This window comes from Ranitomeya variabilis, chromosome 7, assembly GCF_051348905.1.
Source record: "Ranitomeya variabilis isolate aRanVar5 chromosome 7, aRanVar5.hap1, whole genome shotgun sequence".
Taxonomy (NCBI): domain Eukaryota; kingdom Metazoa; phylum Chordata; class Amphibia; order Anura; family Dendrobatidae; genus Ranitomeya; species Ranitomeya variabilis.
Window position 1 is genome coordinate 205,080,125 of NC_135238.1, and position 17,275 is coordinate 205,097,399.

The 17,275-nt window shown below is 49.1% G+C and overlaps 1 protein-coding gene across 4 annotated transcripts in view; it reads left to right on the top strand.

Annotated features, from left to right (window-relative positions):
• TLK1 (tousled like kinase 1) overlaps nt 1-17,275 on the top strand; it is a 309,224-nt gene that overhangs the window by 226,186 nt on the left and 65,763 nt on the right. The window contains exon 1 of one of the 4 annotated variants that reach the window (XM_077272721.1): nt 16,978-17,074. The exons of 2 other annotated variants lie outside the window; for them this stretch is intronic. In XM_077272721.1, coding sequence (XP_077128836.1) covers nt 16,999-17,074 — 76 coding nt within the window. In that variant the 5' untranslated portion in view covers nt 16,978-16,998. Of the gene's footprint in view, nt 1-16,977; nt 17,211-17,275 lie in introns of those variants that run through there. One more of the 4 variants, XM_077272725.1, reaches the window with a different exon arrangement.

Consider the following 17,275-nt stretch of genomic DNA (forward strand, 5'->3'; position numbering starts at 1 on the left):
TTATCGGTGAGTAACTACTATTTTTGCGCGGTTCAAGTCCCTACTTGAATAGGGCTTCAGGAGATTTTCACTCATCTGAAAGGCCTCATCCCCAACCATTACAAATGGCAGTGGTGGGCCTTGAGTGTTGGGGAGAGGTCGTGGCTGTGGAAAATTAAAATTTTTGCCATAAACACGTCGGCCCATATCAGAGTTTTTAAAAGTCTGTGAATCGTTGCCACGGCCTAAAGAACCAATGTCCACGGCAATGAAGCGACAGTCCGCATCGGCTATTGCCATGAGAACTACTGAAAAATATTTCTTGTAGTTGAAGAACTGTGATCCCGTTCTGGCTGGTTTTATAATCCGGATGTGCTTCCTATCCATCGCACCCAAACAGTTGGGGAAAATTTATCAGCTATTTCCATCCACATGTCCTCCGTGGGTATGGGTATAAATTCTTCACGGAGAATGTTCCACAAAGCCCGGCAGCTGTCAAAAACTATTCCGGACAGGGTGGAAATTCCAAGCCGGTACTGGAAGTGGAGGGATGATAAAGCTGTCTCTGGTTGCAAGAAATCTGTAAGAAAGAAAAAAATAATTTACAAAAATGCAAAGAATACATGTCAGACCAGCAATAATTATGACTAGCATTTGTTTAGAATTATTACGTACCTTAAGGTAACCAGGAGACGTTCCTCTGGTGGAATGGCTCTACGGAGCTGTGTGTCCTGTCTCCGGATGGCTCCTTGGACGCGAGCAAGCAAATCCCGGAAAGAGTCTTGTGACATCCTTGTATATTCCGGGAATTTTTCCGGGTTCGCATTGAGCTCGACATACAGGGTGTGATATGCACCACGGCTCTCCTGCAGTTCTACAATGGGGTGTTGCCAAAAACGCCTACACCGTGTCCTTCTCTGTCTTTCACGGTTTTGGTGTTGCTCCCAAGCAAACGCCCACGCCAGAAAAATCTTGATGCCTTAGATCCAGGTTGAAGTAAAAGCTATCCATGTGAAGATCCATCATGACACAGGATACAGGAGCAAAATCTGAAGATTTCAGCAGTCCTAGGGTCTATATATAGATATCCCATAATACACGCCCTCTGTAGTCCCATTGGCTGTTTCTTGTGATCTAGATTTTTCTCCTGTAAATTTTTTCAACATGCGCAAAAAAACGCAAATGCATGAAAAACGCGTAAAAAAGCATGTAAACGCAGCGTTTTATGCCGCATGCGTTAACCGCATGCGCTTTGAAACCGCTGCGTTTACACGCGTTTTCTTGCGTTTTTCTTGTCCTTGCGTTTGCGGATTAAACGCTGCAGATTAAAACGCAAATGTGAAAGTAGCCTTAGTAGGTAAATTAGGGTACTTGTGTTTTTTGCATTGAATTTTAGTATGGTTTTGTACATGACTTTTTAGTGTGTTTTTCACACCATGTTTTTGTTTCTTTTCGGGATATGTCATTTTATAAATAAAGCCGCTTTCTTTTTGATACTTTCTGGTATTTGGCTTTGACAGCTTTATTGGTACAGTCATGTCCGCATCCCATGCATCTTTTATGTGTTTCTGCTGCGTAAACACCATAAAAACGCATAGGCCCCTTTTTCCTGTGGATTTTCTGCATCTAATGCCAGTCTTTAGGGAAAATCTGAATATTAAACTCGGCGTACCCACAATAGAAATGAACGCGTTGTGGATTTGAATCGTGCACCGCAGGTCGGTTTACACTAAAAAAAAAAAAAAAAAAGAACCGCAGTAGGCAGATTTCTATACATCCCATCTACTTTTCTGGAACTATAAGATGCTGCGTTTTGTTTTTTGTTTTTACACAGTCTTATAGTTTATTGGCTTTCTGATAAGGTCCATGATATGGAAAAAAAAAAGTGAGAGTTGGGTCTGATTTACAGCCAAAGGCTATGTTCACATGTTGCGTTTTTGCTGGTACTGTAAAGTACCAGCGAACCTATGAGCGTTCAGAAATCTCATGCACACAGTTTGTTTTTTGTTTTCCTGACTGATTCGGAATACTGCTGCGTTTTTACAAACTGCAGCATGTCACTTTCAGCTTTTTTTTTTTCCAATGTTTTTTCGCCCATAGAAAGCAGTAAGTGCAAACACTCAGCTAAAAAAACATTAAAAATGCAGCAAAACCTGCTTTTTGTAAGCAGCTTCTTTACTGCCAAGAGAGCAGGTTTTGCCTGCAGATTAAAGACAGCAAAAACGCAATGTGCAAACATAGCCTAAGATCTTGTAAAGAAAAAAAACCCGTTTAGACACGCGTGTCCAGGAGTACACGTAAAGCTAAAGTAACACGAGTGTGAGCATAGCATGATCCGATTCTCTCGGATGAGGAGATGGAGGAAAACATATCTCTATCCTCTCCATTTTGTCAGTCCTTGGAAATCGGACTGCACTCAGATGACCATGATTTCCACACACTCATTGATTTGCATGGTCACGTGCCATCTAAATATAGGATCAATCTCTGGCATGCAGCTTTTTTTTTTGTTTTGTTTTTATTTCCAGGCTGGCCCTGTCCTAAGAGATTTGGTAACTTGTGCTAAAATGGGTTTATAGTTGCAGATTTTTTCCAAATCGGGGAGTTCGTCTCATCTGGCTATTTACATGCAGAGATATTTTGTTAGGATTGCATATGATGACGGTACTTTAATTTTTATTTTAGGCTTAATGCCTTTTGGTTGATATCACTGGGGTAAACTGGTTGTGAAATGCACCTTCATTGGAGAGATTTTTTTTGGAAAAGTTTTCATTTTTTAGAGATGTTTGAAGAGTTGTTTTTTTTTTTGCAGCCTTTGATTTGACAAGGTTGAGATTTTAGGGTAGGTTCCATTAAGGCTACTTTCACACTAGCGTCGTGCACTGCACGTCGCTATGCGTCGCTTTGGAGAAAAAACGCATCCTGCAAAAGTGCTTGCAGGATGCGGTTTTTTTCTCCATTGACTTGCATTAGCGACGCATTGCCACACGTCGCAACCGTCGCACGACGGTTGCGTCGGACCGTCGCCACCAAAAAACGTTGCTTGTAACGTTTTATGGTGCGTCGTTCCTGTCTTTTCCGACCGCGCATGCGCGGCCGGAACTCCGCCCCCGCCTCTCACAATGGGGCAGCGGATGCGTTGAAAAACTGCATCCACTGCCCCTGTTGTGCGGCGCTTGCACAGTATGCATCAGTACGTCGCATTGTGACGTGCAGTGCACAACGCTAATGTGAAAGTAGCCTAAGATCCACTTCGAAGATGTGACATGCACCTTTTTTTTTTTTTTTTTTTTACCAGGCATTTTTTGAAAACCTGAAGAGGAAATAACTGGAAAAAAAGCCAGCAAAGTGGTTTTAAAATGTAATTGAATAGTAAGAGCCATCAAGCTTTTTTTAAATGGATCCGCATAAAAAGGAAAAACTCGGTGTGCACTTAGCCGTGCAGCTATATGTGCGGACTGTGCTTTGATGGGTATACATAAAGGTATCTTCAACACTCAGCAACTTTAGAACGAGAACGACAACGATCCGTGACGTTGCAGCGTCCTGGATAGCAATCTCGTTGTGTTTGACACGCAGCAGCGATCTGGATCCCGCTGTGATATCGCTGGTCGGAGCTAGAAGTCCAGAACTTTATTTGGTCGTCAGGTCGGCGTGTATCGTCGTGTTTGACAGCAAAAGCAACTACGCCAGCGATGTTTTACATGGAGCTAACGACCTGTGAGAACGATAAGTGAGTCGCCGTTAGGTCACAGGATCGCTCCTGCATTGTTCTGGAGCTGCTGTGTTTGACGTCTCTACAGCGACCTAAACAGCGATGCTGCAGCGATCGGCTCGTTGTCTATATCACTGTAGCGACGCTGAGTGTGACGGTACCTTTAGATGCTGCCCCAGCAGGGAGCCCATTATGGCCTTTGCTGACCCTGCCTATATAGATGCATTATAACTTGCATATTTTTTTTTTTTACAGATTAGCATTGCAGTTTAATTCTTGCTCCATGTTTTATAACTGTGAGGTCTGCAGCTCTTTCATGTACCACAATATTTTGAGCCTTTAACTAAAAAAAAAAAAAAAAAAAAGTTTGCGAGAAGATAATACCACCCAAAACTGGTTGTACTGTGGAGAGACGTCCGCCTCGTAGACCTTGTGTCAAGGATAGGGAATATGTACATAGTTGTTTGTGTGCAAACTTCATTCATGGCCATTCTGCATGTAATCAGATAATATGTGCCAGGAAAAGCTCATCGGATCAAAGATGAAATGATGATGGTCAGCATTACTTGTGGGCCAGCAGTTCTGTTCAAAGGCTATGTGCACACAATGCGGATTTGCTGCGGATCCGCAGCGGATTTTACCGTGCAGAAACGCTGCCGATCCGCACTGTGATGTACAGTACAATGTTAGTTAATGGGGAAAAAAAAGCTGTGCAGATGGTGCGGAAAAATCAGTGCGGAATTGCTGCAGATTTCAAAGAAGTGCATGTCACTTCTTTTGTGCGGATCTGCAGCGTTTCTGCACCCCTCCATGTTAAAAATCCGCAGTGGCAAAAAACGCAGCAATTCTGCATAAAAAAACGCACAAAATCCGCATAAAAACCGCTGCAAATCCACGGCTGCGGATTCTGCCAGGAGCTGCTGATTTGTGCAGAAAATTTTCCACCTCTTTTTCCTACGTGTGCACATAGCCTTAGGCTGAATTCACACATATGTGCGAATTTTACCATCTGATAGAAAGGGTCTGATTTTTCTTAGGTGTCATTATAGTTTCTTCCATTTTTTTTTTGTTGCCATTGAAGAGGTGTGCTTGCTTCCAGGCCACTTAAAAGACCCCTGGAAGGTCCTGTTTTCATTATAAATGTATCACTTAGTATATGTTCAGTAATTGGCAGCGCTTTGGACACAGCACATGTCTGCTGCATCCAAAGCGCTGCCGACTATTGAACGCAAGTTAGGCTACTTTCACACTAGCGTCGTCCACTGCACATCGCAATGCGTTGTTGTGGATAAAAAACGCATCCTGCAAAGTTGCCCGCAGGATGTGTTTTTTCTCAGACTTTTATTAGCGACGCATTGCGATGCAGTGCCACACGTCGCAACCGTTGTGCGACGGTTGCGCCGTGTTTTGGCGCACCGCCGCCACAAAAAAATGTTACATGTAATGTTTTTTTGTGCGTCGAGTCCGCCATTTTTGACCGCGCATGCCCCCTCCTCCCCGGACCTTGCAATGGGGTAGCGGAAGCATCGTAAGACTGCTTCTGCTGCCCACGTCGGGCATTTTTTGCACAGTATGCGTCGGTACATCGGGCCGACGCTAGTGTGAAAGCAGCCTTAATCCGCATGTGTTCATTGAACCGTTTGGATTCACCGCGTCCAGTACATTGTACGGGTGAAGTTTATCTTGCGGAGACTCGCATACGCAGCGTCCAACCCACACCGTTAACTGACCGTTTGCACCTACCCTAATAGTGATGAGCAAACGTGCTCCGATAAGGTGTTATCTGAGCATGCTCAGGTGCTCACAGAATGTCTTTGGCGTGCTCAAAAATTATGTTTCGAGTCCCTGCGCCTGCATGTCTCACCACTGTTGGACAGCCGCAACACATGCTGGGATTGCTTAACAAACAGGAAATCCCTGCATATGTTGCGGCTATTGAACAGCTGCGAGACATGCAGCCGCAGGAACTCAAACATATTACTCGAGCACGCCAAAGACACTGTTAGCACCCGAGCATGCGCAGATAACACCTTATCCCAGCACGCTCGCTCATCACTAATGTCCGTTTGAAACTGATCCAGGAAACAAAAAAATGGATTAGTTTCAAACTTTAAATCTGATCTGCTCACATTGATTTCAATGATTTTCCAAACTGTTCCAGCAGACATCAATTTTGTTTGCATAGTTTTTTGTTTTGCTTCTAGTACTAAAATATTATCTGCACAATGTTTGAGGGATGTCAATAATGATGGCTCCTCCATCCACATCTTAATCCAAATCTCCTATACAGCTCTGGCAAAAATTAAGAAACCACTGCAAAATGTCCAGTTTGTCTGATTTTTCTCTTTATAGGTATATTTTTAAGTAAAATGTAAATTGTTCTTTTATTCTATAAACTTCTGACAACATGTCTCCGAATTTCCAAGCAATAATTTTTGTATTTTTTTCTGACAAAGAAAAATGGTCAAAATTAAAAAAACAAACAAACCCAGTGCTTTCAGACCTCAAAAATGCAAAGAAAACAAATTCATAATCATTTAGAAACAACAATACTAATGTTTTAGCTCAGGAAGAGTTCAGAAATCAATATTTTGTGGAATAACCATGATTTTTATAATCACAGCTTTCATGCGTCTTGGCATGCTTTCCCCCAGTCTTTCACACTGCTTCTGGCCCAAAAATGTAAGCAGTTCTTCTTTGTTTGATGGCTTGTGACTATCCATCATCCTCTTGATTACATTCCAGAGGTTTTCAGTGGGGTTCAGGTGTGGAGATTGGGCTGCCCATGGCAGGGTTTTGATGTGGTGGTCTCTTAATTTTTTCCAGAGCTGTAGTTGGCGACAAGACATGCAGCATCACACAAGCACGATTGTGTCAATTTGCACTTTACTAAAACTTAGAGAAGAGTGCATTCTACTCAAATTTTGAAAACAAATCTGCATTCGTAAAAATTTAGTTTTTTTCTTTTGTAATTCATTTCAGCATATATCCTTTTTTTCTGAATTGTAAATGAAAGGCCATCAAAAGGTTTTGGGCTTTTATTAATTTATAGTCGCCTTTCCAGCCCCTCCACGTCGACTGTCTACTCCTCGCCTTATTTTCAGATTGCTACTACACGCGCTAAAAATTCAGTTATCATGGCGTGCGCCGTAACCTTGCACGTGCATAACCCTTCTAGGCCCCATCAATGCTGGAAAACCCAGGCCAGTGTCAGAGGCCCAGACAGGTGGAGAAAGACTAAGATCCAAAACGCGCGTCGGGGGATTGTGCCGCACCTGCATCCACTACCCATCGGGTAATCGCCTGAAATCTCTCTCCTACCATACTGCAGTGACTTTACTACTCTGAGCACAGCACTGCTCCACTGTTCCCAGTTACCATTCTGAGCCTTCACCTAGCTTTATGAACATATATGTATGACTGACTAAAATACCTGGTGGCTCTGCTGTTTTTTTTTACAACTTTTACTGTGTATAATCTTATTTTATCTTTAATTGTGCGGGCACCCTTGTGTTGTGTTTTACCACTTAACAACTTTTGTGTTAATAAAGGTATTTTATTACAACATAATTGTTCCTATTTTTCCTTGACCACATGTTCGGCCTCCTCTTTTTGGTTCTTATATGTTTTCCGAATGGTCTGCCATTCATCCTCTTTGCAGATATATATCACGAACACTATATTCAATGCTATCCACCACTTTGGTCTTGTGTATACATATTTATTGCAATGTCCAGCACGTGTTCTATTCCCTTGATGAGCGTTTGATGTTGCAGAATTTCTGCATATATTAAGTAAAGTAGGTTACTTGCATTTTTGGCGGTGCGCTTTTTTTTTATCACTTGTTGGTATGTCATGTTTTAAATAAAGCTGCTTTGTTTTTGATATTGTAAAATATTTGGCTTTGACAAAACGTTATCAATGTGCGAATTATGCGAACATGCATTGTTGAATTAAAAAAACAAACAAAAAAAACCTGCTCGACCAGTTTCATCTTACGCCATATTGTGTCTCCTGGCAGGGTGCGACAGGTGATCGCTGCAGCCAATCAACTTCTATTGACTGGATACAGCGGTCACATTTGGATGGAGCCAGAACGCCACTGTGACTATTCGCATCCCCATTTCTACTACACCACGTCCGCTTTTGGACACAATCTCCTGCTATGTGTAAAATGGCTTCAGCAGATGTAATTTGTTCGAATTGCAATTGTTCCAATTCACTGGAGTCTGCAAATTCCTACAAATTCAATTTTCTCATTGCTAATAGATACTATCTTTGTAAAATATAAAAATACAATTTTATAAAGATATACAGTCTTGGCACCGTTGAAATTGTTCCAGAAAATGTTTTTTTTCCCCCAGAAAATTACTGCAATTACACGTTTATTTCCTTTGTATTGGAACAACACAAAAGAAACAGGAAAAAAGGGCAATTTTGACATCACACAAAACCCCCAAAATGGGCTGGACAAAATTGTTGGCACCCTCAACTTAATATTTGGCTGCACACCCTTTGGAATAAGTAACTGCAATCAGTCGCTTCCTATACCCATCAACAAGCTTCTTACACCTCTCTTCGGACCACTCTTCTTTTGCAATCTGCTCCAGGTCGCTCATATTTGAAGGTTTCTTCTCCCAACAGCAATTTTATGATCTGTCCACAGGAGTTCAATGGGATTTAGATCCGGACTCATTGCTGCCACTTCAGAACTCTCCAGCTCTTTGTTTCCACCCATTTCTGTGTGCTGCTTTAAGTATGTTTGGGGTCATTGTCCTGCTGGAAGAAACATGACCTGGGACGCAAACCCAGCTTTTTGACACTGGGCACTACATTGCGACCCAAAATCCTTTGGTAACCTTCAGATTTCATGATGACTTGCACATAGTCATGGCACCCAGTGCTAGAGGAAGCAGTGTTCTTTATTTGTAGGCCTCGTTCGGTTTTCGGTAAACAGTAGTATGATGTGCTTTACCAAAAAGCTCTATCTTGGTCTCATCTGTCCACAAGATGCTTTTCCAGAAGGATTTTGGCTTACTATCATACATTTTTACAAATTGCAATCTAGCTTTTTATGTTAGCGGTGGTGTCCTCCTTGGTCTCCTGCCATAGCGTTTTATTTTATTCAAATGTCAACGGATAGTTTGTGCTGAAAATGATGCACCCTGAGCCTGCTGAACAGCTTGAATTTCTTTGGAACTTGATTGGGGCTGCTTATCCACCATCGGTTGCAATTAGTGATGAGTGAATATACTCGTTACTCGAGATTTCCCGAGCACGCTCGGGTGTCCTCCGAGTATTTTCTAGTGCTCAGAGATTTAGTTTTCATCACCGCAGCTGAATGATTTACATCTGTTAGCCAGCATAAGTACATGTGGGGGTTGCCTGGTTGCTAGGGAATCCCCACATGTAATCAAGCTGGCTAGTAGCTGTAAATCATTCAGCTCCGGCGATGAAAACTAAATCTCCGAGCACTAAAAAATACTCGGGAGGACACCCGAGCGTGCTCGGGAAATCTCGAGTAATGAGTATATTCACACATCACTAATTGCAATCTTTCATCATTATTTCTCTGCCCTTCAAGTTTAGGGAGATTAGCTACAGTGCCATGGGTTTGTAAACTTATTATTTATTATGTTGTGCACCGTGGACAAAGGAACATCAAGATCTCTGGAGATGGACTTTTAACCTTGAGATTGTTGATATGTTTCAACAATTTTGGTTCTCAAGTCCTCGGACAGTTCTCTGCTCCTCTTTTTGTTCTACATGCTTATTGAGACAGACACACAATGCAAAGATTAAGTCACTTTTCTCTCCTTTTTATCTGGTTTCAGATGTGATTTTCATATTGCCCACACCTTGTACTTGCAACAGGTGAGTTTGAACAAGCATCACTTGCTTGAAACAAAGTTGTTTACCCATAATTTTGGAAAGGTGTCAACAATTTTGTCCAGCCCATTTTGGGTTTTTTTGATTGAATTTTTCTAACTTTTTTCCTCTGTTTTTTTTGTGTTGTTCTAATACACACAAATAGGAAATAAACAAACGTGTATAATAAACAGGTGTAATTGCAATAATTTTCTTGGGGGAAAAAAACAATATTCTGGAACAATTTCAAGGGTGCCAACACTTTCAGCCATGAGTGTGTGTGTATAGATAGATATTCTTTTTTTTTCCCATAACAAGGAAATGATTATAGTTATATATTTTATTTTTTCTACTTTTTTATCATATGGAAAAAAATGTTATGTGTATGTATATCTATCTATAATAATTTTTTTTATATATATGTTGTTTGGTGCACATCCTAGTCATTGCCCACATCTTCGGTCCCAGTGCAGGACCTGTGGAGTGGATGTGACACCCGTCAGTCCCACGTAGGACCAGTGGAGTGGATGTGACACACGTCAGTTCCATGTAGGACCAGTGGAGTGGATGTGACACCCGTCAGTCCCATGTAGGACCAGTGGTGTGGATGTGACCCACGTCAGTCCCATGTAGGACCAGTGGGGTGGATGTGACACCCGTCAGTCCCATGTAGGACCAGTGGTGTGGATGTGACACCCGTCAGTCCCATGTAGGACCAGTGGTGTGGATGTGACACCTGTCAGTCCCACGTAGGACCAGTGGTGTGGATGTGACACCCGTCAGTCCCACGTAGGACCAGTGGTGTGGATGTGACACCCGTCAGTCCCACGTAGGACCAGTGGGGTGGATGTGACACCCGTCAGTCCCACTTAGGACCAGTGGTGTGGATGTGACACCCGTCAGTCCCACTTAGGACCAGTGGTGTGGATGTGACACCCGTCAGTCCCACGTAGGACCAGTGGAGTGGATGTGACACCCGTCAGTCCCACGTAGGACCAGTGGAGTGGATGTGACACCCGTCAGTCCCACGTAGGACCAGTGGTGTGGATGTGACACCCGTCAGTCCCACGTAGGACCAGTGGAGTGGATGTGACACCCGTCAGTCCCACGAAGGACCAGTGGTGTGGATGTGACACCCGTCAGTCCCACGTAGGACCAGTGGAGTGGATGTGACACCCGTCAGTCCCACGTAGGACCAGTGGTGTGGATGTGACACCCGTCAGTCCCACGTAGGACCAGTGGTGTGGATGTGACACCAGTCAGTCCCACGTAGGACCAGTGGTGTGGATGTGACACCCGTCAGTCCCACGTAGGACCAGTGGTGTGGATGTGACACCCGTCAGTCCCACGTAGGACCAGTGGTGTGGATGTGACACCCGTCAGTCCCACGTAGGACCAGTGGTGTGGATGTGACACCCGTCAGTCCCACGTAGGACCAGTGGTGTGGATGTGACACCCGTCAGTCCCACGTAGGACCAGTGGTGTGGATGTGACACCCGTCAGTCCCACGTAGGACCAGTGGTGTGGATGTGACACCCGTCAGTCCCACGTAGGACCAGTGGTGTGGATGTGACACACGTCAGTCCCACGTAGGACCAGTGGTGTGGATGTGACACCCGTCAGTCCCACGTAGGACCAGTGGTGTGGATGTGACACCCGTCAGTCCCACGTAGGACCAGTGGTGTGGATGTGACACCCGTCAGTCCCACGTAGGACCAGTGGTGTGGATGTGACACACGTCAGTCCCACGTAGGACCAGTGGTGTGGATGTGACACCCGTCAGTCCCACGTAGGACCAGTGGTGTGGATGTGACACCCGTCAGTCCCACGTAGGACCAGTGGTGTGGATGTGACACCCGTCAGTCCCACGTAGGACCAGTGGTGTGGATGTGACACCCGTCAGTCCCACGTAGGACCAGTGGTGTGGATGTGACACCCGTCAGTCCCACGTAGGACCAGTGGTGTGGATGTGACACCCGTCAGTCTCACGTAGGACCAGTGGTGTGGATGTGACACCCGTCAGTCCCACTTAGGACCAGTGGTGTGGATGTGACACCCGTCAGTCTCACGTAGGACCAGTGGTGTGGATGTGACACCCGTCAGTCCCACGTAGGACCAGTGGTGTGGATGTGACACCCGTCAGTCCCACGTAGGACCAGTGGTGTGGATGTGACACCCGTCAGTCCCACGTAGGACCAGTGGTGTGGATGTGACACCCGTCAGTCCCACGTAGGACCAGTGGTGTGGATGTGACACCCGTCAGTCCCACGTAGGACCAGTGGTGTGGATGTGACACCCGTCAGTCCCATGTAGGACCAGTGGTGTGGATGTGACACCCGTCAGTCCCACGTAGGACCAGTGGTGTGGATGTGACACCCGTCAGTCCCACGTAGGACCAGTGGTGTGGATGTGACACACGTCAGTCCCACGTAGGACCAGTGGTGTGGATGTGACACCCGTCAGTCCCACGTAGGACCAGTGGTGTGGATGTGACACACGTCAGTCCCACGTAGGACCAGTGGTGTGGATGTGACACCCGTCAGTCCCACGTAGGACCAGTGGTGTGGATGTGACACCCGTCAGTCCCACGTAGGACCAGTGGTGTGGATGTGACACACGTCAGTCCCACGTAGGACCAGTGGTGTGGATGTGACACACGTCAGTCCCACGTAGGACCAGTGGTGTGGATGTGACACCCGTCAGTCCCACGTAGGACCAGTGGTGTGGATGTGACACCCGTCAGTCCCACGTAGGACCAGTGGTGTGGATGTGACACCCGTCAGTCCCACGTAGGACCAGTGGTGTGGATGTGACACCCGTCAGTCCCACGTAGGACCAGTGGTGTGGATGTGACACCCGTCAGTCTCACGTAGGACCAGTGGTGTGGATGTGACACCCGTCAGTCCCACGTAGGACCAGTGGTGTGGATGTGACACACGTCAGTCCCACGTAGGACCAGTGGTGTGGATGTGACACCCGTCAGTCCCACTTAGGACCAGTGGTGTGGATGTGACACCCGTCAGTCCCACGTAGGACCAGTGGAGTGGATGTGACACCCGTCAGTCCCACGTAGGACCAGTGGAGTGGATGTGACACCCGTCAGTCCCACGTAGGACCAGTGGTGTGGATGTGACACCCGTCAGTCCCACGTAGGACCAGTGGAGTGGATGTGACACCCGTCAGTCCCACGAAGGACCAGTGGTGTGGATGTGACACCCGTCAGTCCCACGTAGGACCAGTGGAGTGGATGTGACACCCGTCAGTCCCACGTAGGACCAGTGGTGTGGATGTGACACCCGTCAGTCCCACGTAGGACCAGTGGTGTGGATGTGACACCAGTCAGTCCCACGTAGGACCAGTGGTGTGGATGTGACACCCGTCAGTCCCACGTAGGACCAGTGGTGTGGATGTGACACACGTCAGTCCCACGTAGGACCAGTGGTGTGGATGTGACACCCGTCAGTCCCACTTAGGACCAGTGGTGTGGATGTGACACCCGTCAGTCCCACGTAGGACCAGTGGTGTGGATGTGACACCCGTCAGTCCCACGTAGGACCAGTGGTGTGGATGTGACACCCGTCAGTCCCACGTAGGACCAGTGGTGTGGATGTGACACCCGTCAGTCCCACGTAGGACCAGTGGTGTGGATGTGACACCCGTCAGTCCCACGTAGGACCAGTGGTGTGGATGTGACACCCGTCAGTCCCACGTAGGACCAGTGGTGTGGATGTGACACCCGTCAGTCCCACGTAGGACCAGTGGTGTGGATGTGACACCCGTCAGTCCCACGTAGGACCAGTGGTGTGGATGTGACACCCGTCAGTCCCACGTAGGACCAGTGGTGTGGATGTGACACACGTCAGTCCCACGTAGGACCAGTGGTGTGGATGTGACACCCGTCAGTCCCACGTAGGACCAGTGGTGTGGATGTGACACACGTCAGTCCCACGTAGGACCAGTGGTGTGGATGTGACACCCGTCAGTCCCACGTAGGACCAGTGGTGTGGATGTGACACCCGTCAGTCCCACGTAGGACCAGTGGTGTGGATGTGACACACGTCAGTCCCACGTAGGACCAGTGGTGTGGATGTGACACACGTCAGTCCCACGTAGGACCAGTGGTGTGGATGTGACACCCGTCAGTCCCACGTAGGACCAGTGGTGTGGATGTGACACCCGTCAGTCCCACGTAGGACCAGTGGTGTGGATGTGACACCCGTCAGTCCCACGTAGGACCAGTGGTGTGGATGTGACACCCGTCAGTCCCACGTAGGACCAGTGGTGTGGATGTGACACCCGTCAGTCTCACGTAGGACCAGTGGTGTGGATGTGACACCCGTCAGTCCCACGTAGGACCAGTGGTGTGGATGTGACACACGTCAGTCCCACGTAGGACCAGTGGTGTGGATGTGACACCCGTCAGTCCCACTTAGGACCAGTGGTGTGGATGTGACACCCGTCAGTCCCACGTAGGACCAGTGGAGTGGATGTGACACCCGTCAGTCCCACGTAGGACCAGTGGAGTGGATGTGACACCCGTCAGTCCCACGTAGGACCAGTGGTGTGGATGTGACACCCGTCAGTCCCACGTAGGACCAGTGGAGTGGATGTGACACCCGTCAGTCCCACGAAGGACCAGTGGTGTGGATGTGACACCCGTCAGTCCCACGTAGGACCAGTGGAGTGGATGTGACACCCGTCAGTCCCACGTAGGACCAGTGGTGTGGATGTGACACCCGTCAGTCCCACGTAGGACCAGTGGTGTGGATGTGACACCAGTCAGTCCCACGTAGGACCAGTGGTGTGGATGTGACACCCGTCAGTCCCACGTAGGACCAGTGGTGTGGATGTGACACACGTCAGTCCCACGTAGGACCAGTGGTGTGGATGTGACACCCGTCAGTCCCACTTAGGACCAGTGGTGTGGATGTGACACCCGTCAGTCCCACGTAGGACCAGTGGTGTGGATGTGACACCCGTCAGTCCCACTTAGGACCAGTGGTGTGGATGTGACACCCGTCAGTCCCACGTAGGACCAGTGGAGTGGATGTGACACCCGTCAGTCCCACGTAGGACCAGTGGAGTGGATGTGACACCCGTCAGTCCCACGTAGGACCAGTGGTGTGGATGTGACACCCGTCAGTCCCACGAAGGACCAGTGGTGTGGATGTGACACCCGTCAGTCCCACGAAGGACCAGTGGTGTGGATGTGACACCCGTCAGTCCCACGTAGGACCAGTGGAGTGGATGTGACACCCGTCAGTCCCACGTAGGACCAGTGGTGTGGATGTGACACCCGTCAGTCCCACGTAGGACCAGTGGTGTGGATGTGACACCCGTCAGTCCCACGTAGGACCAGTGGTGTGGATGTGACACCCGTCAGTCCCACGTAGGACCAGTGGTGTGGATGTGACACCCGTCAGTCCCACGTAGGACCAGTGGTGTGGATGTGACACCCGTCAGTCCCACGTAGGACCAGTGGTGTGGATGTGACACCCGTCAGTCCCACGTAGGACCAGTGGTGTGGATGTGACACCCGTCAGTCCCACGTAGGACCAGTGGTGTGGATGTGACACCCGTCAGTCCCACGTAGGACCAGTGGTGTGGATGTGACACCCGTCAGTCCCACGTAGGACCAGTGGTGTGGATGTGACACCCGTCAGTCCCACGTAGGACCAGTGGTGTGGATGTGACACCCGTCAGTCCCACGTAGGACCAGTGGTGTGGATGTGACACACGTCAGTCCCACGTAGGACCAGTGGTGTGGATGTGACACCCGTCAGTCCCACGTAGGACCAGTGGTGTGGATGTGACACCCGTCAGTCCCACGTAGGACCAGTGGTGTGGATGTGACACCCGTCAGTCCCACGTAGGACCAGTGGTGTGGATGTGACACCCGTCAGTCCCACGTAGGACCAGTGGTGTGGATGTGACACCCGTCAGTCCCACGTAGGACCAGTGGTGTGGATGTGACACCCGTCAGTCTCACGTAGGACCAGTGGTGTGGATGTGACACCCGTCAGTCCCACGTAGGACCAGTGGTGTGGATGTGACACCCGTCAGTCCCACGTAGGACCAGTGGTGTGGATGTGACACCCGTCAGTCCCACGTAGGACCAGTGGTGTGGATGTGACACCCGTCAGTCCCACGTAGGACCAGTGGTGTGGATGTGACACCCGTCAGTCCCACGTAGGACCAGTGGTGTGGATGTGACACCCGTCAGTCCCCCGTAGGACCAGTGGTGTGGATGTGACACCCGTCAGTCCCACGTAGGACCAGTGGTGTGGATGTGACACCCGTCAGTCCCCCGTAGGACCAGTGGTGTGGATGTGACACCCGTCAGTCCCCCGTAGGACCAGTTGTGTGGATGTGACACCCGTCAGTCCCCCGTAGGACCAGTGGTGTGGATGTGACACCCGTCAGTCCCACGTAGGACCAGTGGTGTGGATGTGACACCCGTCAGTCCCCCGTAGGACCAGTGGTGTGGATGTGACACCCGTCAGTCCCCCGTAGGACCAGTGGTGTGGATGTGACACCCGTCAGTCCCCCGTAGGACCAGTGGTGTGGATGTGACACCCGTCAGTCCCACGTAGGACCAGTGGTGTGGATGTGACACCCGTCAGTCCCACGTAGGACCAGTGGTGTGGATGTGACACCCGTCAGTCCCACGTAGGACCAGTGGTGTGGATGTGACACCCGTCAGTCCCACGTAGGACCAGTGGTGTGGATGTGACACCCGTCAGTCTCACGTAGGACCAGTGGTGTGGATGTGACACCCGTCAGTCCCACGTAGGACCAGTGGTGTGGATGTGACACCCGTCAGTCCCACGTAGGACCAGTGGTGTGGATGTGACACACGTCAGTCCCACGTAGGACCAGTGGTGTGGATGTGACACCCGTCAGTCCCACGTAGGACCAGTGGTGTGGATGTGACACCCGTCAGTCCCACGTAGGACCAGTGGTGTGGATGTGACACCCGTCAGTCCCCATGTAGGACCAGTGGTGTGGATCTGACACCCGTCAGTCCCATGTAGGACCAGTGGTGTGGATGTGACACCCGTCAGTCCCATGTAGGACCAGTGGTGTGGATGTGACACCCGTCAGTCCCACGTAGGACCAGTGGGGTGGATGTGACACCCGTCAGTCCCATGTAGGACCAGTGGGGTGGATGTGACACCCGTCAGTCCCACGTAGGACCAGTGGGGTGGATGTGACACCCGTCAGTCCCATGTAGGACCAGTGGGGTGGATGTGACACACGTCTCCTTGTGCTCTGACTTCCTGTCTGATGTAAATTGCAGCCAAATACGGTAAGGGAGGGGGGAAGAAAACCTGACTGACTGCACGCGGGCGCGCACTTCACTCACTTGTGGCATCGGTGACGCGCACGACTTGCAGGAGATACCAACAGTGATGGAGAGAGGGAGGGGGCTGCGCATGCGTGCGGCAATTCTCGCGTCGCCAGGAATTGGTGGCGACGCGAGACTTTTGGACGCATGCGCGGTCCCGTATGGTGAGTGTGTGCCCCCCCACCCCCCAAAGGTGCCGGTACTCCAGTGCCCGTTGAGTACCGGCAGAGAATCCGCGCCGTGTGTATGTAGTATTGGGCGCCCACATGCTCTTGTGGCTGGCAAGCAGCGATCTGAACGGTGGGTGATGTGCTCTGCAGTGGGACTGACTACTAGGGAAGTCTGAAGTTTGCATTTGACACTTT